Source organism: Cenococcum geophilum, assembly GCF_001692895.1.
Source record: "Cenococcum geophilum 1.58 unplaced genomic scaffold K441scaffold_1, whole genome shotgun sequence".
Taxonomy (NCBI): Eukaryota; Fungi; Ascomycota; class Dothideomycetes; order Gloniales; family Gloniaceae; genus Cenococcum; species Cenococcum geophilum.
Window position 1 is genome coordinate 6087263 of NW_027137559.1, and position 20110 is coordinate 6107372.

At 49.9% G+C, this 20110-nt stretch overlaps 8 protein-coding genes across 8 annotated transcripts; 4 read left to right on the plus strand and 4 right to left on the minus strand.

The window, feature by feature from the left end:
* Nucleotides 1-58: 58 nt before the first annotated feature.
* K441DRAFT_672694 (uncharacterized protein) lies at nt 59-1854 on the plus strand (the record flags this gene model as incomplete). The annotated part of the gene is made up of 2 exons (XM_067650579.1): nt 59-228; nt 345-1854. The coding sequence occupies 2 exons, from the start codon at nt 59-61 to the stop codon at nt 1852-1854; spliced, it is 1680 nt and encodes a 559-aa protein (XP_067510648.1).
* A 2742-nt stretch (nt 1855-4596) lies between these two features.
* Nucleotides 4597-6857, plus strand: K441DRAFT_532603 (uncharacterized protein; the record flags this gene model as incomplete). Its single annotated transcript, XM_067642243.1, has 3 exons — nt 4597-5549; nt 5600-5877; nt 5929-6857. The coding sequence occupies 3 exons, from the start codon at nt 4597-4599 to the stop codon at nt 6855-6857; spliced, it is 2160 nt and encodes a 719-aa protein (XP_067510649.1).
* Nucleotides 6858-7500: 643 nt separating this feature from the next.
* Nucleotides 7501-9295, plus strand: K441DRAFT_600366 (major facilitator superfamily transporter; the record flags this gene model as incomplete). The annotated part of the gene is made up of 3 exons (XM_067645193.1): nt 7501-7653; nt 7703-8123; nt 8179-9295. The coding sequence occupies 3 exons, from the start codon at nt 7501-7503 to the stop codon at nt 9246-9248; spliced, it is 1644 nt and encodes a 547-aa protein (XP_067510650.1). The 3' UTR covers nt 9249-9295.
* Nucleotides 9296-9854: 559 nt separating this feature from the next.
* K441DRAFT_12810 (uncharacterized protein) lies at nt 9855-11155 on the plus strand. The gene is made up of 3 exons (XM_067640057.1): nt 9855-9952; nt 10009-10189; nt 10268-11155. The coding sequence occupies exon 3, from the start codon at nt 10274-10276 to the stop codon at nt 10865-10867; it is 594 nt and encodes a 197-aa protein (XP_067510651.1). The 5' UTR covers nt 9855-9952; nt 10009-10189; nt 10268-10273; the 3' UTR covers nt 10868-11155.
* A 1051-nt stretch (nt 11156-12206) lies between these two features.
* Nucleotides 12207-12549, minus strand: K441DRAFT_650769 (uncharacterized protein). Its single transcript, XM_067647093.1, has one exon. The coding sequence runs from the start codon at nt 12502-12504 to the stop codon at nt 12310-12312; it is 195 nt and encodes a 64-aa protein (XP_067510652.1). The 5' UTR covers nt 12505-12549; the 3' UTR covers nt 12207-12309.
* Nucleotides 12550-13935: 1386 nt separating this feature from the next.
* K441DRAFT_12835 (FabD/lysophospholipase-like protein) lies at nt 13936-16268 on the minus strand. Its single transcript, XM_067640061.1, has 7 exons — nt 16148-16268; nt 15814-16098; nt 15538-15763; nt 15331-15487; nt 15254-15281; nt 14942-15207; nt 13936-14890 (listed from the first exon to the last, which is right to left on the minus strand). Exons 2-7 carry the CDS (start codon nt 15991-15993, stop codon nt 14176-14178), a joined length of 1572 nt encoding a protein of 523 aa, XP_067510653.1. The 5' UTR covers nt 15994-16098; nt 16148-16268; the 3' UTR covers nt 13936-14175.
* On the minus strand, nt 16008-17019 carry K441DRAFT_12829 (uncharacterized protein). The gene is made up of 3 exons (XM_067640059.1): nt 16553-17019; nt 16148-16501; nt 16008-16098 (listed from the first exon to the last, which is right to left on the minus strand). The coding sequence occupies exons 1-2, from the start codon at nt 16864-16866 to the stop codon at nt 16174-16176; spliced, it is 642 nt and encodes a 213-aa protein (XP_067510654.1). The 5' UTR covers nt 16867-17019; the 3' UTR covers nt 16008-16098; nt 16148-16173.
* A 745-nt stretch (nt 17020-17764) lies between these two features.
* K441DRAFT_600371 (FAD-binding domain-containing protein) lies at nt 17765-19918 on the minus strand. Its single transcript, XM_067645194.1, has 3 exons — nt 19702-19918; nt 19117-19650; nt 17765-19063 (listed from the first exon to the last, which is right to left on the minus strand). The coding sequence occupies exons 1-3, from the start codon at nt 19885-19887 to the stop codon at nt 18128-18130; spliced, it is 1656 nt and encodes a 551-aa protein (XP_067510655.1). The 5' UTR covers nt 19888-19918; the 3' UTR covers nt 17765-18127.
* Nucleotides 19919-20110: the final 192 nt, after the last annotated feature.

Below are 20110 nucleotides of genomic sequence, written 5' to 3' on the forward strand. Positions count from 1 at the left end.
AACTACAGGTTGAACGCGAGGAAAGCTGTCGCGATTCCAAGAGGAAGAACTCCGCAACATGGAGAGTCCGGAGAAGTCCCACTACACCGTCGGTGCTGACGCGCCCGAGTATGGCGATCCTGCTGGTGTCAAGGATATCGTCGAGAGGAAGGGCCATGCCGTTGGAGAAGCTGCTGACATGTATGGCGATCTCGCGACTGCTGAGGAATACGGCTATGTCGAGCGAGGGTAAGTTTTTTTTATTTCTATTTTTATTTCATTTTCTCTGATTGGATGAGTTCGGACGAGCTCGATACTGGCGTTTCGGTGTTTTCGGTCGACACCGGAAGCTGACACCATCTTAGTCTGAAATCCAGACACATCCAGTTCATTGCTCTCGGTGGTACCATCGGCACTGGTCTCTTCCTCGGTATCGGAAGCGCTTTCTCGCGCGCCGGTCCTCTATCCGTCCTGCTCGGTTACAGTTTCACTGGTGTAGCCGTCTTCGCCATGATGCAATGTCTTGGGGAGATGGCCACATGGCTACCGCTCCCCGGTGCTATTCCTCAGTACTGCGCTCGTTATGTCGACCCTGCCATGGGCTTCGCTGTTGGCTGGAACAACTGGTACCAAAGTGCCATTACGCTATGCGCTGAAATCTCGGCTGCTTCCATTGTCGTCGGCTTCTGGAATGACGAAATCAGCATTGCCGCATGGATTTCCATCATCATCGTCCTGGTCGTCTGCTTGAACATCTTCGCGGTTGCCATCTATGGAGAGGCCGAGTTCATATTCGCCAGTATCAAGATCATTACAATCGTTGGTCTGCTTATTCTTGCCCTCGTCCTCGATCTCGGCGGTGGGCCATCCCACGATCGTCTTGGTTTCCGCTACTGGAAACACCCGGGTGCAATGAAGGAATACATCGGCACTGGCGATACTGGTCGTTTCCTCGGTCTTTTCTCCACTCTCGTCAACGCTGCTTTCTCATACGGAGGCGTCGAGATGGTCGCTGTTGCTGCCGGTGAAGCTGCCGACCCCCGCAGGAACATTCCCAAGGCTGTTCGTCGTGTCTTCTGGCGTATCCTCTTTTTCTACGTCCTGGGCTCTCTTGCTATCGGCGTGCTGGTCCCAAGCGACGACCCGAACTTGCTTACGACGAAACCCGGAGCTGCCCGTTCTCCATGGGTCATTGCCATCTACCGTGCAGGTATCCCCGTCCTCCCATCCATCATTAACGCAGTCATCTTGACATCCGCCTCTTCATCAGCCAACGCTTTCCTCTACACTGGCTCCCGCTACCTCTTTGGCGTTGCCCAGAACCGACAGGCTCCCAAGTTCCTCCTCAAGTGCTCCAAGTCCGGTGTGCCTTACTGGTGCGTCGGTATCACGGCCTCCATCTCTCTCCTAACTTACATGAGCGTGTCCACCGGCGCCAATAGTGTCTTCACCTGGTTCCAGAACCTGACAACAATCGCCCAGCTCTTCACCTGGTGCAGCATCTGCGTTGCGTACCTGCGCTTTCGTAGCGCGCTGCTCGCGCAGGGTGTCGACCGCAACACACTAGTCTTCAAATCACCCTTCCAGCCCTACACAGCCTGGTTCGCGCTCATCTACTTCTCCATCATCATCTTGTTCAACGGCTTCGCAGTGTTCACAAGGGGCAACTGGACCATCACCGACTTCCTGACTGCCTACATCGGCATACCTATCTTCTTCGCCCTGTACCTCTTCTGGAAGATCCTCAAGCGCTCGCCGTTTGTCAAGGCGTCCGAGGCGGATATCTGGACCGGCAAGGCGGCACTGGATGCGGAGATCTGGCCGGATCATGTGCCGCGGAACTTCTTGGAGAGGATCTGGTTCTGGATTGCGTAGACGTGGGTCCGGATTGGGTGGGAGTAATTGCTGTTTTATGCTGTTTTCCTTTTTTTTTCGGACAGAAATTGAGAAGGGTCATCCTAATGCATCATGTGTATGGTGCATTTTATGATAAAGGAGTGTAGATATATCCCCGGGTGTGCGAGGCAGATGAAAATATTGTTCTTTTTCTCTACTCTCCCTCTCCCTTTATGCCAACCGCCGATGCTGATGCTAATCCGTCATAAGATACCTCATTCCGTAGATATCGAACATACTGTTCAAACCATTCCCTCCGTGTTCTTCTTTGCATCTGTGATATTATTTGCGGGACTGTCACTTACATTGCTACCTGCACCAAATCACTCAAGCTACCTAGGGCACCCTCTTCGCTACCCAGCTTCCAACCCACATGTCACTGTTTCCCCAACGCACCAGTAACGAAAGCAACCACGCAACGATACGCACCACACTCCAACAACCAACAAAAAAAAAATTCAGCACAGCGCCCGCCTTATAACACCATCCGCCCAGTCCCGGCTCCGACGCCCTTGGCTGACCAAACCCCCGCAGCTAATCCAAAAATCACGGAGGTTTTAGCAATCACAAGCCGCGGCGCGCCCTACGAGTGACTCGTTGGCCCTTACGGCGCAACACTGGTGTGCCGTTTAGAGCTAAAGCCGCGCCCTGCGCAAGGGCCTTGACATGCGCCATACGAGACGAGAGGCTCGACCGCGGGTTGGTTGGTTGGTTGGGAGGGGTGGGGTTTGGCGCGCGATACTGGTTTGGGCTAAGGCGCGACTGCTCTTGGGGACGGCGCGGCGGGTCTTGTCGTGTCTTTGGTAAGACGCGCCGCGTCAGCACGTGTGTGGTGGGGTGGTTTAGGTAATTGGTGGGATTAGGTAAGCTGGTGGCTGATGAGTGGATGATTTGATGGGTTAGGAGGATTGGGTAGATGGGTGAGAGGGCGGAAGGCTGGAGAGAGGGACAATGTGCTGGGCGGGATGGGAGGGATGGGAGGGATTTGGAATGAGGTCAGATTGCAGCTTGCGCTAAAAAGCTTGGTGATGCGGACTTGCTACTTGCAGGGCTGGGCGTGGTGCCGACAAGGCTGTATGTGGGGTTTTTAGTGAAGGAGATTTTTGGGTGGGAGGCTGAAGCATGGTTGTGTTGCTGGGTCGGGACGCTAGTATGGTTAAAATTTGTATATATTGGACGAAATAAATGAATGTGGATGTTATTGCAGTATATCTAATGTCCGGATGACCCCATATTGCTGTGTATATATTATCTTTCATTCCATCTCTCTAGTGCTCCCAGCGTTCGAGTATGAGGAGAAGGAGTTCGGGCAGTGGCTGTCTGGTTAGTAGTTGTGTTAGAGTGAGGATGTGTGGTATCAACAGAAACTTTAGAAGAGAGTTTACGTCCAACCGAGATTTGGTGTCTCAGAGTCTCATTGGTCAAATGTATTTGCTCCACATAAAATTCCCGGTTCTAGACTATCTTTAATTTATCGCTGTAAGGCCATGTGCAGTTGTTCGTATCCGTCGTTTCGAAAAAGTGCTGATATCGGCTTCACGTAGATAGACGATTTGAGTGACGCAGGTGAAGAACTAAGGAGGAAAAGGTTGCGATCCCTTCGTCTGCCAAGTGTGGCTTTTCGTATTGGGCGCTTTCGGCGCTCCTGCCTGGGTTAGCATGCTGCAGGCACCCTAGCTAGCGTGATTTTATTAGCAAGCCTCACCAAAACGCGATGCCGATGAAATGCTACAGAAGGCCACCACTAAAAACACCTATATATATATATATATTTTTGAGGAAGTTGGGCAAAAAGTCGTAATATATAACGTTATGAATAAGTTTCTACCTTCCTCCATTAACTAGCTGCTGATTATATAGGAAAATCTTCTATTAGAGTCGCTTTATACGCGTTCTTAACGTCAATAAGGATAAGCCGGTAAAGGACCAGCTTAAGGTTATAGGGAGGGCGTGCTATATACGTTAAATAAGGTGTATTAAGTGCTGCAAGTGGTTGAACAGTTTAACCAGCGGTTATTCGATATCCAAGCGTCAATGAGGCGCCAGCACCCTTGCTGCCGAGAATCGCACTGATCAGAGGCTTCAACACCAAGCTCTATACAGTATAGAGCCTCTAGATTGGCTTATGAGGCGTGCATATACGAAAAGTCCTTGAATTCTTGCCACACGAAGAGATGGCTTTTCAGCCATTATGCAAATGGATGTGTTGTGGCCTGCCGTAGCTAGCGCGACCCTCGCCTTAACCTGCTTGCGTATCAAAATTAAGACCAGACAACACCTCCTCCTTTCGAGATTGCCTGTCCTCTCCACACAGGTTGAAGATATACTTAGCAACGTGAAACACTATCTCATAGTTATTTCTGCCCCCACCTATACCCTTGGTCGACTTTTGCTTCGACGCTTCCTACGGATTCCCCCGCGCCCCCTTTATCCAGCTTTGTTCTAAACCTCTACTTATATCTTCCACTACGCGTTCGTGGAGACCTTGAGGATTGACGCGGATCCCATCATACTGCTATAGAAGTTTTCTTCGCTAGGCGCCAAAAAGCTCCTCCATTCTCCAGCTAGAACCAGTTAAGGCGACTTGGTCTCTAGGCACTACGAAGGTTTCGGTCTCAAAATAGCCAGCTTCAGAGGAAATCCTACAGCACTAAACCCGCAGCATTGTAATTTCATTGGAGAATACTTCCAAAAGATATGTCGAGCACTGGAGAAGTCGATATGAACGAGAATACTCCTCAGAAGAAACCTCCCGATCAGCAGCTGAATCGGGCTTGTGAAGCATGTCGGCTCTCTAAAGTCCGCTGCTTAATGGACAGCCCATCAGCATCGCAATGTCAACGCTGCTCCAAAGCTAATCGAACATGTATCTTTACCGCTCCGCAAAAGAGACGCCAGCGCAAAAGAACGGACGTCCGAGTTGCGGAGCTCGAAAGAGAAGTGAGGGCTATGCGAGCTCTTTTAAGGAAAACGCGCATTTCTTCAGATGCGCAGGAGAATGAAGAATTCGACGAGGACGAAATACAGGACCCAAATTCTACCGTTGAGGATGAAAGCCGAGAATCACCTCAACCCCCATCCATGCCTTATTACAGTGACGACACTGGGAAGTCCATCAAGCCTTCACCATTGTCAAGTGATTCCCATAGGTCTCATCTCGACATCATTGATCGTGAGATTATTTCGATAGAACTTGCCGATGAACTTCTCGCTACTTATAAAAGTGAACTTTATGGATATTATCCGGCTGTCCACCTTTCGGATGACTGCACGGCTAGCGAACTTCGCCGGATCAAGCCAGTTTTGTTCCTCGCCATTATGGCTGCAGCTTCACACCGGATGGGTGCAAAGTTATCTAACCGCCTCCACCAAGAGATTATCAGCCTCTATGCGGAACGATTATTCATCAATGGCGAGAAATCACTGGAATGCGTACAGTCTTTGGTGATCACAGTAATATATTATACGCCTCCAGCATCTCCCTCCCAGCTTCAGTTCTACCAGTACGGAAATATGGCGGCTACCATGGCACTAGAGCTCGGCATCGCCTCCAAACCACGAACTTCAGAACAATTGCCGAAAAGGAATTGGCCAACTTTACAACGTGTATCATCGAGTGGAGAGCTGTTAGAGAATTGTCGAACAGTTTTAGCCTGCTATCTGTTGACAGCTGGGTGAGCATACACCATCAACACCTTCAGATATATCAACTGACTTGTGGCAGCCTCGCGATGAGACTACGTGGCCCAAATATACTCTCTTTCAACAGTTGGATGGCTGAGAGTGTATCGCTGCTCGATAAGTCTCCATTATTGATGGACCAGCGTACCACTGCCTTGGTTAGACTCCAACGTATCGCAGATGAGGCTACGACTGCTTTTGACTTTGATGACGCAAGCACCAGCTTCAGCCTTGACGAGCCGCGCATGCAAGTAATCCTTAGGTCATTCGAGAGAGGAATGGAGGAGTGGAGGCAATCAACTGCTCCAGGAATTTTAGATGGTGGGGCCCTCAAAAATCCACGGCACCGAATAGTATAACTGACAAATATAGTACCGTCAGTCACAATGATGTTCTACCAAAACACCATTTCAATGTGGGAGTTTGCTATGGATAATGGTACCCACGATGCCTCAGATTTCAGGAATAACTTCTTCACCCTCCCATCTCTGGATGGTGATGAGTTAGAGCCCGAAACGCCTAATTCCCTCACTTCCTTACAAGTTAGTGCAACCCTCAAATGTATCAGTGCAGCCCAATCTCAACTCGATGTGTTCTTGAATATACCGATATCGAACTTACGAACGATACCCAATGTTCTTTACTTTCGAGCGACATACGCCCTTACAGTCCTGGTGAAGGCCGATTACGCAATCGGAACCGGTCCAGCCGGACTTGGAGAGTTAATAAACTCCCAGAACTTGAGAACTAGCTCTTATTTAAAAAAGACAATCGAGAGGACTACCGAAGCAATCGGACCTAACAAGTGTAAAGTGCCTAGTCACTGGTTGCACGTAATCCAAGTCAAGATCGTGCCCTGGTACGAGAAGTACCTAAGTCTGCTGAAGCAGAGGCAGAATCCTGACCAGCCACTAAGCAATCTTCATGGATCCGACATTTCAACGCCACAATCTTCTGAAGGTGACCAGCGTGCTGGTTTGGTTGGCGCCCCCCAAGCGCAGCCCATAACCTTCCTGACCCCGATGCCTGGGGGGCCCGAGTTTGATCCTCTACCTGGGATTGATATAAGACCATCTGTCGCCGCATGGCCTAGTACTCAACTAGCTCTTACAGACGATGTCACCCAATCAGGCTTTGTATCCGATCAGCCGGCAACTTCAACGGATATGTCTGACTTCACCATGGCATTCGGGCGGGGCGATCTTTATTTCTGGAATGATGCAGCTGGTATTGTTGACTGGACGCAGCAGGGAGATATGTACAATGGCCCGGGTTTCTGGCCCCCAGGGCAAGGTTCCTGAATGCGACTCGGCGTAGAAAAGGCGTTTCTTGGGATATGGTTCAAGTGCTCTGCACAGTTGCGGCCCGGAGCGGGCAGGGAAGCAGAGAGGAAAACAATCAGCTTTAACTAAAGCCTATGGGTTTGTATTCTTACCTATGTACAACATCTGGAATACGCTCTTCTTTCAGTGTTTGGTTGACCGGTCGATACTGTTATTTATGCAATCAGAATTAAGCGGGATCCACGAGAGTAGGAGAACATGGGTTTAGGTCTTCATGAATATGCACTTCGCAACTGCGCGCTTCGTTATTTTAGAGTATCGGTTTCTCACGAAAGCGGTGTCGGTGCGGTGCATTCGAAAGCCCGAGCCCCCCTTCGGAAGATACGATTTTCTTGGCCCGAAGTCTATGACTCGACTGTCATTGGCACAGTCGCTTGATTTTGCGAGACGCTAATGTATTCTAGCAGTCTGAACCTTGACCATAACTGTTACCGGAGCCATCGAAGCACCGAAAAAGTGGAGCATAGATACCACTGAACTCGTAGTTATTCCATCTTACTTCTTGATGGATGCTCGAAGAAGCCTGGGACCCCTACCTGGTAGAAGAAAACCTTAACTTCCACCTTCCCTCTCGAACATGGACGAAAAGATCCCTGCAGATATGTCTACGACAACGAAAGACGGCGATACTGGCACCGCACCAGCAAGCAGTCAGGGACCCGTGGCGAAGGAAGATCTGACAGTGTATCCCCATGGCTGGAAACTCTATACAATTCTTATCTGCCTCTATTTCTCTGTATTTCTCGTTGCTCTTGTGCGAATCTCCAATCCTATCATCTGATAAGATCTAATAACACCGACAGGACAGGACTATCATCGCAACCGCGATCCCCACGATCACAGATGAATTCCACTCAATCGACGACATTGGTTGGTACGCCAGCGCGTTCCTGTTGACCGGATGCGCGTTTATGCTCTTCTACGGCAAGATCTACACCCTCTACTCCATCAAGTGGATATTCTTGACTAGCATCACCATCTTTGAGATCGGCTCCGCGATCTGTGGAGCAGCGCCAAGCTCTACTGCACTAATCGTGGGCCGTGCTATTGCCGGATTAGGCTCTGCTGGTATATTCTCTGGAGCTGTAATCATTGGCGTGCACACGGTCCCCTTGGCCAAACGGCCAATATTCCAGGGACTGTTCGGAGCTGTTTTTGGAGTTGCATCTGTTGCTGGGCCGTTGCTTGGAGGAGCTTTTACTGACAAAGTTTCTTGGAGATGGTGTAAGTTTATTCTCATCGTTCTTGCAGCGAGCGTGTTGACTGACGACGCCGATAGGCTTCTACATCAACCTTCCAATTGGTGCCGCCACAATTGTCGCTCTCATCTTCATGCTTGAAATAAAATCGCCAGCTCGCGCCAAGGATATGACGTACCGCGAGCAGATCAACCAGCTGGATCCACTCGGGACGTTTTTCTTCCTTCCAGGGACTGTCTGCCTGCTGCTAGCACTGAAATGGGGCGGAACCGACTATGCCTGGAGTGATGGAAGAGTAGTCGCGTGTCTTGTTCTTGCAGGAATCCTGATCATCGCCTTCATATTAGTCCAGATCTGGAAAGGCGAGACAGCCACTGTGCCTCCCCGAATTCTCAAGCAAAGAAGCGTAGCATCGGGTTTCTACTACGCAACATGCGCTGGCGGCTCGATGCTCGTGATGGTATACTACATCCCAATCTGGTTCCAAAGCGTCAAGGGCGTGTCGGCCGTCGAGTCCGGTATCCGCACCATCGCGCTGGTGCTCTCGATAGTCGTGAGCAGCATATCTGCCGGCGGGATTACCTACAAGACCGGCTACTACACGCCGTGCATGATCCTGTCGTCCGTCGTCATCTCCGTCGGCGCGGGCTTGATCACAACCTTCAAAGTCGACAGCGGAAGGGGCGTTTGGATCGGCTACCAGGTCGTGTACGGCTTCGGGGTGGGCCTAGGCATGCAGCAGCCCAACATGGCCGCGCAGACCGTCCTGTCGCGGAAGGACGTGCCGATCGGCTCCTCGCTGGTTTTCTTCGGGCAGTCGCTCGGCGGCGCTGTCTTCGTCTCCGTCGCGCAAAACATCTTTACGAACAAGCTGAAGGATTATCTGATGCATATTCAGGGCATCCATGTCGGCGTGGTTATGGAGGCTGGAGCGACGAATATCAGGCGTGTCGTGCCGCCGGAGCTGCTGCGGCCCGTCTTGATAGCGTTTAATCATGCGTTGACGAAGGCCTTTTACGTGGCTTTAGCGATGGCGTGTATTGGGACTGTTGGAGCGCTGACGATGGAGTGGAAGAGCATTAAGCATGGGGATGGACAGGGTGAAAAGAAGCAGCCTGTTGCGCTGGAAAAGGATACTGCGGCAGTTTGAAGAGGAGGCTCTGGTAGTTTCCCAAGGTTTTCGTATAATGCATTAAGGTCGGACACTGCGCGATGGTAGTTATAGAGAGTATATAGACTTTAATGCGACTCTTCTCTTCTTTTGATATACTTATTTTCGTTGGAAACTACTGTCTATTCTTTAATGACTAAAACGGACAGGGTTTGGTAGTGAGACATGAAACAGGTGAGCCATAAAATTCGCCTTGCTGTACTCCGTGCTTGGCGTTTGAAATTATGTGGTGGTTCAACTTCAGTTACCGAGGGAAATTGTCTCCTGCAAATATATCAATATTTATTTTAAGTTACATCTATGTTCAAAACTCCCTTGTATCGGGTGGTGCATGCAGGAATCATGTTCTGGTTTGGTGGGAAATATGTTCGCCCTGTGTCGAAGCTACCTGCCTACAATACATGGCGGATGTGGCTGAAACGGTTTGGGCAACAGTTCAACAGAATTCCAGTCATCTAAAGCCTCCGTCAAGATATATTCATCCTAAGGTCCCACATCCGATCTGAATCGATATTAAGTAAAGGATAGGGGACACCATACTAGCTTTCTAGTTTGTGGTAATTACCCCTGACTCTGGGCGGAAAAGCAATAGCGAGGCTGTGTTTCGAAGCGGAATCTGCCTCCCCCTATTATATCTACTCGCCCTCCTTATCATTTACTACATTACGGTCCTTGGATAACTGGTCAGCTGAGTTACTGTTAATAGGGGGAAAGAGAGAGTTAATCAATACATCCACAGACGGTTTCTATTAGAGGTGACTTGCTGTATACCCATATACCTTCAGGTGTACTTGTGCGTTTCTATACGTGAGCCCTGCGCTCCGTAATTGAAAAAAAATCTACCACTTTACCACCGAAAATAAGTGTCAATTGATTTTAGGTTGTGGGAGTGTTTGTAGGTACGAATTTCTTAGAGATGAGTAGGTTTAGTACGCGCATTTCTCCCCACTACCATATCTCCCGCAGGCAAACCCTTGGCCTCTAACAATTAGCTCCAGATCCAAATGTCTAACCCAACTCGCACTCAAACCCCTCCCATCCCAACGGCCTCTCCCATGCCCTCCTCAGACCCAGACACGTCTTCCAACCCGCCGTCCGCACCGCTCGACATCTTAGAGCAAATCAAAGCGCAAGTCGCGCTGCAAAAGCTCACGCCCTACACGGGCGGCCTAACGCGCGACGACATCAGCGAACTCGTGCTCTTCCACTGGCGCTTCACCAACTACCTCAACCAGCGCAGCCGCGTGCGCAGCCGGCCCCGCAAACCGCGCCTGGCGCGCCTGGTGTGGGACCAGTTCCGGCAGCTCAACGAGGACGTCAACGATGAAGTGTTCCGGCGCGCCTACGACGGCTTTGAAGGTGGGCCGCGGGGTGGTGCCGCGGGAGCTGGGGTCGCGAGGCCGGACTTCTTGGCTCCAAGGGTGGATCTGTCGGTGCAGCGGAATGGGGCGAGGAGGCGCGTGGCGCTGTTGGCGGAGGAGCGGTTCGGTGATTTGGTAGAGGATATTGCGGGGGAGTTGCCGTATCGGATTCCGGGGGTGGAGGGGGTGCTGGAGGTTTTGAGGGGGAGGGAGGTGACGGCGGTCTCTGGCGGGTAGGGAGGAGTTGGCTGGGCTGTGGTAGTGATGGTTGAATGATCGGATTCCAACTTAGGAGAGATTGTTATGTCAGTCCGTCAAACTTGTTGTGGCGGTGAAGTAAATTTAGGTATTGGAGCGGTCTCGGCGCATATTGGAGTGGTATGGCGTCGTCAAATAACTACTTCTTGCTTGTAGATATCTCCAATTAATAGTATTAACGGCTCAGATGATGCATTTTTACCCTTGTGTTGCTTGGATAATTTTCTTGTGTAGAAACATACTTAGTACACTATATCTCGAATTCTCATACCTGCTGGTTTGTATCTCTAAGAACCTGTTGATAATGAGTGGACTTAGAACTCTTGTTGCTCTGTAAGCCTGGTGTTTTTATGGTGCTAAATGTGACCAGAGAGGTTTAGCGCCAAATACAGGTCGTTCTTGGCACCAATTCGCGACCCTCATTCGACGCAAACAACGCCCTGCTTGAGCCCAAAGACTGACATCTTACTCAGAAGTCGTTCAAATATTGCTAGAACACTTCTCACTGGGTCTCTTGGCCATCTTTAAACCAACAACCTAAAGTAATAAGAAGCATCCTTTATCAAAAGATCATGTCATAACTTAGAAGATAATTTCGTCCAAGCATAATATACATGGCCCGCAGACAGGACCACTAGCGCTCACGGCTTTAGTTAGGGGCGCGTAATGAGTATTTTTCGGAAGAGCTGTGCTCTGTAAATATCTCGAAGCACTTAAATTGAGAGCCATAAACACGTACATGTCTATTTCGTATTCATCTTAATTACATAATAGGTGGAATTCACACAGGATCCTCTCATCCTTTCCCACAGGTCTACCACCACCTACCTCCGTAATCTCGATTCCCTCCCTCCCAACTTTCCTCCTCATATATAATGTCGCACTCTCCGCCTTTCTTCCCAACCCCCCACACTCCCCTCTAGGGCTCCAATCCTCCCACTCCCATTCGCAGGCGCCAGCATACCCGCCAACTCCGTCTCCGGATCCTACTCCAGAGTGTCAAGCACAACCACCAGCACTGCCGCCGTCGCCCACTCCCACGGCAATCTCGGGCCAGACCCATACAGCTGCCAGCGCACCGGATACGACATCGTCAGCGTCGCATTACTCGCGCTGGTGCCCCACGCGCCGATGCTCAGCAAATGCTGTGCCATGACGCCGACAACCGGCGCCAGCGCCGCGGCCGTAGAAGTGAAGTTTGGCTGCGTCGCGCCCAGATGCTCAGCGACGAGCACGAGATGCTACACTAGGCCGCGCTGCGGGAACAGCCCGCTCATGTAGGGCAAGATGCTCTAGATCTGCAGGGCAAGATTCGCAACGATGGCGGCGTCGGCGGCGGAGGGCGCGAACAGCACCGGGGTGTTGTGCTTCCCGCTCGTGTAGCCGTCTAGCGAGGCGTCCATGCCGGCGAGCGCGACGTCTCATGGCGCGACGAGGAAGAGGCCTTGGTGGAAGGTCAAGGTGCAGGTTGCGCCGGTGAAGTTTTGGGGCGGCACGCCGCCGATGTCGAGGGTTAGGGTGGCGGGCATGCTGGTGGTTGGCAGTGGGGTCGGGTTGCCGACGGTGTAGTTCTGCTGCGTCGAGTTGGGGGTGCAGGTTGTGGTCAAGAACGCCATCGTTATGTTTATTTGGCCTGTCCAGCCGATGGACTTGCGGGCGAACGAGGGGCCTGTTGTTCTGAGGTCGTTGAACATTGAATACACCCAGGCGAACTGGAGGGATGTCGTGTGCGCAGTTGAGCCGTTGATGGTCGTGTCGAGGCTGGTGATGAAGTCTACCTCGCGGCGCTCATGATTCCAGCCCACGGCATGCTGAGTGTAAGCTAAAGATATACTAGAAAGACTACTCAGGACTGAGGCGCTGGCAAGAGCAACGGCCATCTCCCAAGATGGATCGCCGTCGTCGAAAGAAGCTGCTAGTCCTTGGTAGTTTAACCAGTCGATACTTTCGAGCGTTATCTGCGGCGTGTAGGTGGTCGTAATCTCCTTCATATCCTTCGTTGTATGCCACGGGCCAGCATTTGGGTACCATCGCTCTTTTGGAATCCCTAGGGTATTGATACCCACTCCGAGAAGCAATACGCAAACGGAGATCGCGAGGGAGGCAAGGAAGCGGAAGAGACCAACCCAACCAGTGCCTGGCCATCCAAATAGCGTGCATCTTTTAAAATAGCTTGCAGTGGCGACCCACGGCTTGACAAGCTCCTCTTTCATGCCCAGGTCTATCGAATGGATACCTGCAAAGGTGAGGAAGCAGTCATCCAGTATGTAATGCACAAGAATGCCATCTTCAAGGCTGTACTAGACCATTATGTCCAGCAGCTTGTTGAAGAAGTCCAGAAGTGCCAATTGCGTGTCCATGTCGATACGAGTAAGTTAAGTGTGCCATGACCAAATGTCTCAGACGTAGCTCCGAAGACAAAGATGGCGATGATTAAAGCACACGCAAGGATCCTGATTCCTTGCACCCAGAGCCATTCCTTCGACCCAACTTTTAGCTGGAATTCCTTCAGTTTCTTTGCTTTTGTCCATGGATTCAGCCTTCTGTACCATGGCCGGCGGTGCGGATTCGTTGTAACGTTCGAAGCAGACTTCGGTTAGCCAGGGGGCGGTGGTTCTACGCGGCTGGCAGAGACGCTGCAACAACGGGAGCGGGAACAGCGGGAACGGGCGAAATTACAGGGACATTAGAACTAGTGCTTTTGGATGAAGATGCTGAAGTCCCTAGATCTTGCAATGGCACGTAATTCGACATGCTGGCACGAGGCTAGATATACCACGAAGCGGACCACAAGCTCCGCGACGTGTGGTTGCCTCATGTCATCTTGCTGCAGAGGAGAAGGAAACCACCCAAGGGGAATCACAGCTTTAAGAAATTTTTCGCAGAAAGGAAAGGAGTACTGGCCAACCTAACTTCTGGACAAAGCTGGAGGCCACAACTTTTGTCTCTCTGGGCACGCGAGGCTGCAGGGCTAAAGCTGCGAGGCTAAAGCTGCAGGTCTGAGGCGATGGCGAGGGTTTCTTTGGCCCATCTGGGGTTAGCGACGCGGCGGAAGTGCCTAATAAGGCTACCAGGCAGGATGATTTAACTACTTCTTTCGTTCAGATCATGTACTTTGCAGATTAAAGCGGATCTCTATGGCTTTGCCTTCGACTTTAGATTATACCTAGTAATTATGTGCATTCCTTGTATTATCAGAAAGTGAAAGCAGAAAAAGTTTCGAACGGCCAGGAAAAACCCGCTAGGCATTTAAGGAAAAGTGCGGCAGAAGCTATTAAGCAGCATCGCTATTTTCGAAAGTAATTTCCAATCCGGTTCCACATCTTCCTCCGAAATCCTGGTCTTTTGGTACCCCCTAGGTCGCCTGGGGTCGTTTCGTTCTCGCTAGTAACAGCCTCCGCTTTGAAAGCAACTTCTTCGTCGGCGGGAACTTGTTGAATGCGTACAAGTCGCCTTGCGCACTCATGGATTTTCTGTTTTTCGTCTGGATCTTCTAGGTAAGTCTTTGTATACGTCTCTAAGTCCCCAAGTCTTTTGTATTCTGCCAAGCCAATTTCGTCTTCGCCAGTGCTCGGGTTGAAGCGATAGAAGGGCTTGTTCTTCGTGATCATTCCTTCTTCGAATTCGTCGTTAACCCTCTCCACTTCGGTCAAGTTTTTCATTATGCTTTTTCCTTTCCCTATGATGGGGAGAAAAGTCTTTTCTGGCCGCCTTGTTTGACATCCTGTGCCCAAGCTGACGATGCACGCAGTTTGGTTGTCTGGGAAAAGCCGCTCCCCTTCATCCCATACCCTTTGGATTGGATTGTTATGCGCAAGCCCACCGTCCCAGAACCTTGTTTCACCGATCTTTGCTGTCGGGAAGTAGAATGGAGCCGCTGATGTTGCCCGCGCCGCCTGCCAAATTTTGCAATCATTGAATCCAGCACCATTCTCACCAGGCGCGGTATAGCTTCGGAGCAGTACCGCCGATCGATCCTCCCTCTTCAGCGCTACGACAAAACTAGTATATAGTCAGTCATAAATGAACCCAAAGCAATTAGAAGATCCGTACGTCTTGCATGTGCCTTCTTGAATCTCTGGAAGTTCTGATTTAAGAGTGGCTTCCGAGACATTATCGCCTAGCCTATCCTTCTCGTCGTAGGGAAGGCGCTCATTTACTATACGTCTAACTCCCCGCTTTAACCTTCTACCTTTGAACCACGGCTTGCCCACGGCCGCCTTTGCGATATTTCCTCCAATGAAGCGGGCGCGGCTTTGGCGGAATATCTCAGGGGAGAGGCGTTTGTACTCAACGATGGCACTCTGGATATCCATCCGCTTGGCTTTGTCAGCGACTGTGTTATGCTTCTACAGCATGACTTACTAGTCGAAATAGCATTATGCATATCAATCTGCATAGATTTTAGCATTATAACTGCATTGATGGCATGACAGACATACCCTCCCGTGCTTGTACCACCGGCCAGGTCAAAATAGTCAGCTGGAATTCGAACACGATGTCTCGAACCTGGGTCTTGTTCAATTTCTATCCTCTCTATCTCCCGCATGATCCTTTCGAGAATGAGAAGGCTGCAAAGTCCGCGGACTCCACCTCCATCTGCAAAAAACCGTTAGATAAGCGTAGATCAATCAGTTAAGAAGACTTACCAAGGCTGAGTAGCCGAACTGCATCTTTCGTATTATCCAGACTCGGGTGAGATGGTTTAGTTCTCGGCTCTGCTTCTTTCCATGCTTCGAGTTTGTCCTTGATTTGCGTAAAGACGCCATCTCTATCAGAAATGCACTTATGCCACATTCTAGAGCGTTCATGGACAGGATGGTTATCCCCAGGCTCCCTTCGGGATAAGAGAGTTCCATTTGCCTTGTCGAGTCGCTACCAGCCGTCAGTAAGACTCATTTTACATAGATTGACTGATCGCATACAAGGATTGAGACTCTAATTTGGTTAGTAATACAAAGTGTAGGAGGCATTGAAGGTAGCTTCCGTAGAAATTTCTCATTTATTGACTCAGTGTCCTCAAGGAGGGCTTGCGGGTTGAATTGCAGTCTCTTCCGCACGCATTTCGGATAGAAGCGGGTGCCTCGAGCGAATCGACGCAACATCTTTTGATGAGCTAGATGTGGAGTTTCGATAAATACAATGCCGGTACAGCATGACCAGAATGAGCAAGTCTCGGGCTTTTGAGAGTTGAGACAGTCAAGTAGAACCTACTTAATTTAGCATAGCTGAAACGATAGAATTTATAGGAGTACTCACTTTCTTGACGAGAACCCCGCCAAAGCCTACAGCAATGAATATAATTCTTGGGTGGGTGCTGGACAAGCCTTTGACACCAGCAGCCTGACAGTGTTAGCTTCGATTTTAAAGAGTAATGCCGGAAAATAAGCATGGGTTACTGTGTCCATCCGTCTCTGGGCCGCGTATGAGTTGATTAGGATTGTCGCCGCGGTAGATATTGGACCTTCGTCGCTATAGTCGCCGTGGTATCCGTAGCTCCAGACTCGGCAATTATGGAGCTGGTTTCCAACGAATTCAGGCCAAAAATTATCTTTCTTTGAATCTTGCCATGCCGTGTATGGATTCTGGTTGGCTTCCGGCACAAATATGATACTGTCTGCAATCAGTTCGGTCTCCTTTTCACTACATGACGGAGAGTACAACTCCACGGCCACTTCTTTCGGCTCAGCATCTGTCCTAGCCCCAACACGATATAGCGCAGGTCTGAAATTTCCTATCTTGGTTTTTCTGATATCTTCAACATAGTGAACAACGCTAGTTGCCTTTCTAGAGGGCGAGCCTTCCGCGTCAGTGTCTGAGGGCGGAGCTGGGTATTGAGGTATGTTGCTATTCGATCCTCTAGCACTAGTTGATGCTGACGAGTGTGGAATATTTGAATGAGCAGTTAGATAATGAAAATCAGAGCCAGACTGCGATCGGTGAATAGCCGGGCTATTATTCTTTTCCTCTTCGGTCATCCTGTTCAAGAATCTTCCGTTGAGGTTTGAAAAGTACGTCAAAAGGGAACGATGCCCTTGCAGTTTAAATAAGATTTGCGGAAACGTCAGCGGGAGAAATTACGTTAGTGGCGATGCTACATCAAGAAAAGAGAGAATGGGGGAGGCTGAAAGCCATGTTTACCTGACCTGAGGCTACTTCGGCATGGGAGTTTGCCTTTTTTTCTTGAACTCCTAATTTTGTTGATTCTGGCAGGCTGCAGATTAATCCGCTCCCCACAATTGGCCAGCGACTTTATGAGACGGCTTCGCGAACCGGAGAACGCGTCAGACCTCGCCTCGGAGCCAACGCCTCAGCCTTGCCAATACCTCAGCTGAAAGGGCCAAACCCATAGAAACTAGCCGAATATCCGCAGATCCGGATTCAGAGCATCTGAACTGTTTTCTGTGATTCGCCATTGCTATTGTTGGTTGCGGGCGGTGTTGGACACTGCCGAGAGCTGAGGGAGCCTTACAGGTGTGTAGCACCAATGAAAACACCGAAGGGGTGCGAGAACTGCTGTGGCTGACTACAAGGGGGCAACCTGAGCGGGCCAACCGCGCTCCTTGCTAGTTTTAGTGGCGTTATAGCCGTGTGTACACTATTTTCATAGGATATCATTATAATGCCACTAAAACTATCAGGGAGCGCAGTTGGCCCGCTCAGGTAGCCCCCTTGTATGAATGACCGCAAGTTTCAGCTTAAGCCCCATCGTTAACCTTTCGTTCTAGTGTGGAGAGAATAGAACAAAAATACCTAACAAACATGCAGGCCCGACATCCGCAAGGTCTCGTGATGGGCTTGAAAGTCTATCGTAAGCGTTTAAATCATCGCAGCTAGATATTTTTTCGAAGACGAAGCCTTTGAAGATGGCTAAGTGTAAAGGTAATGGTAGACAGACTGCAGAAATGCGAATTGTTAGTGAGATGCGACCGCCTCATCGACACTAGTACTGCGCCGCCTGCTGCCTACCACCTAGGCAACAGGAAGAATCTTCGAGACGGCTTATCGCTTTTGTAAGCCTTAGCCTTCGAGGCAATCGCAGCTAAAAACAGTGGCTGAACAGTTTAAAAACGTATGTAATCAACTAATAGTTGAGGTAATGATAGGGGTTGACCTGAGGACTTTATCCATATATCCGAATAGCCGGTAGATGTAATGGTGTTATTTAAGTACCGTATACAGTAGAATTAACCTAGCCATGCCAGTGACTCATTCATAACCACTTTCAAAAGATGATCTCTATAGACCGGGCACATCCTTTGTTGGAGGTCTTCCGAATTTGAAATAGCCTGGCTGTAGCTCCTGGAAAACTCTCGCAGGGTCATACTTAGTAGCCACTTTCACTAGACGGCCATAATTTTCTTCCCCATAACTGCGAAGCACATCCTGATACTGACTTGCATAATTCATATAGATGTACTCATTATACACGCCCCACTCTTTGGCCTTCGCGACCACCTTCTCCATCACTCTTGCGGTGGTGCCAATGATTGCCTCATCATCCTCCTCGTTCATCCACATAGTGGCGAAGATGAGGTTCATATAAGGGCCTTCCTCAACAGTGACCGGTAAGGGATTACCACCGTTCTTGGTCATGCGGGATAATGCGGTCTTCGTCATGACTTGTAGTACCGGCGCAGGTAAATATCCTAGAGTATCTTTGACTGGTTCAATCTCCTCAAGAAACGTTTCTACCATGAAGTTGGCCAATTTTGCATCCAGTTTGAAGGTATGGGTCCAATACATCTCCCGCATATGTTTCGGAGCGGTGGCATTGATCTCGACGGTTACGTCCGAGAGACTTCGGACTTTAGTGGAATCGGCGAGAGAGGGAATTGCCTTGAATTCATCAAAGATAGGTGGGTCGACGATAGGTTGGTGATACACTAGACTTGTGCTGACCAAGAAATCTCCTTGATAATGAACAAAGGCGACCCAGGTTGCCGCAAGGTCGTCTGGGTTGTTTCCAAAATTGACGAAGGCGTTGATGAGAGCTTGGCTGTGGTTTTTTAGGTCATATGTCCGACTGCCGGCCCATAAGTCTCCTTGCGGATACGTCTCCATGTCAAAACGTGTCACGATACCGAAATTATTACCACCGCCTCGGAGTGCCCAGTAAAGATCCGGATAGGAAGTATAATTGACATTGAGAATCTCACCACTAGCGATGACAACCTGATAGGCCTTTAGGGGACAGGTCAAGGAAACCATTAGGCTGCATTACATACCTCGTAGTTGACGACATTATCACAACCCCAGCCATACGCGCCGGAGAAAAACGATATACCGCCTGCCTCAGAGTTAGCCAGTAAGACTAGTCTAAACACGGCAGTGATCTCGCCTCCAAGGGTTAGTCCTCCGACGCCAATATCCGCAACGCGCCCACCAACTACAGTTAAGCCTAACTTCTCCAAAGCAGAGTAAACATTGTACCAAATATTTCCTGGGCCTATTTTCGCTATTTTCTGGTCTGGCGTGAGCTCAATGGCATTCATTGAAGACAAGTCGATCGTGATACCACCATCAAGATTAGAGGCGCCAGCAAAAGCAGCGTGGCCCCCGCTCTTTACTGCGAACGGGCACTTTGACCAACGTGATAAGAGTACAACCGCAGATATATCAGAAGAAGTCTTGGGCTGGAAAATGCAAGAAGGTTTCGCCGCGCTTTGCTGCTGCGACCAGAACTGATTGGTCCAAAGCTCATGTTCTGGCGAACCTTGATGGGTGATTTGGCCTTCGAATACGGAAGAGAGCTTTGAACACTGTAAAAAGGTCAGAAGTAATTAATATAGTAAGATATATTGGAGACTCACTGCTGAGGTGCAGGTGTTGTTATTGCTAAGCAATTGCTGCTGATCATCTAAGTAGCCCTCGAAATTGATACCTCGTTCCACAAGAGCTTGTTGGGGGTCAAATCCGGCGGGTTCGGTGTATTCGGCCCTAATACAGCCGCTTAGGCTAAGTAGTGCCGTAGCACCCAAGCTTAATTGACACCACATGATTAGAATTGGTGATTAAACAGAGCTGCAAAAAGTAGCCAAAGGCAAGGTGAATGCATCTTCAAGTAGCATGAAAATGGCCCCCGAGATACGTGTTACCTTGGCGTTTTACGGTGAGCATGCAGGAGACGTTGCTGACGCTAACTTCTTCTAACTAGTGAGACAAGCTTACCCGCTGATTGAGCCGCTACCATTGGCCCATTGGGCCAGCCGTGCGCCCATG

What these genes read in the sequence shown, in the direction of transcription:
- K441DRAFT_12810 (XM_067640057.1), top strand. Translation starts at nt 10,274, where the DNA reads ATGTCTAACCCAACTCGCACTCAAACCCCTCCCATCCCAACGGCCTCT.
- K441DRAFT_650769 (XM_067647093.1), bottom strand. Translation starts at nt 12,504, where the DNA reads ATGGCGTTCTTGACCACAACCTGCACCCCCAACTCGACGCAGCAGAAC.
- K441DRAFT_12835 (XM_067640061.1), bottom strand. Translation starts at nt 15,993, where the DNA reads ATGTTGCGTCGATTCGCTCGAGGCACCCGCTTCTATCCGAAATGCGTG. An exon ending in AGTTCGGCTACTCAGCCTTG is followed by an intron (nt 15,488 to 15,537) that starts GTAAGTCTTCTT and finishes GGTTTTTTGCAG; the next exon opens with ATGGAGGTGGAGTCCGCGGA. An exon ending in GCATAATGCTATTTCGACTA is followed by an intron (nt 15,208 to 15,253) that starts GTAAGTCATGCT and finishes GACAAAGCCAAG; the next exon opens with CGGATGGATATCCAGAGTGC.
- K441DRAFT_12829 (XM_067640059.1), bottom strand. Translation starts at nt 16,866, where the DNA reads ATGACCGAAGAGGAAAAGAATAATAGCCCGGCTATTCACCGATCGCAG. An exon ending in CCGAAAGAAGTGGCCGTGGA is followed by an intron (nt 16,502 to 16,552) that starts GTTGTACTCTCC and finishes GATTGCAGACAG; the next exon opens with TATCATATTTGTGCCGGAAG.
- K441DRAFT_600371 (XM_067645194.1), bottom strand. Translation starts at nt 19,887, where the DNA reads ATGTGGTGTCAATTAAGCTTGGGTGCTACGGCACTACTTAGCCTAAGC. An exon ending in ACAACACCTGCACCTCAGCA is followed by an intron (nt 19,651 to 19,701) that starts GTGAGTCTCCAA and finishes ACCTTTTTACAG; the next exon opens with TGTTCAAAGCTCTCTTCCGT. An exon ending in ATAATGTCGTCAACTACGAG is followed by an intron (nt 19,064 to 19,116) that starts GTATGTAATGCA and finishes AAGGCCTATCAG; the next exon opens with GTTGTCATCGCTAGTGGTGA.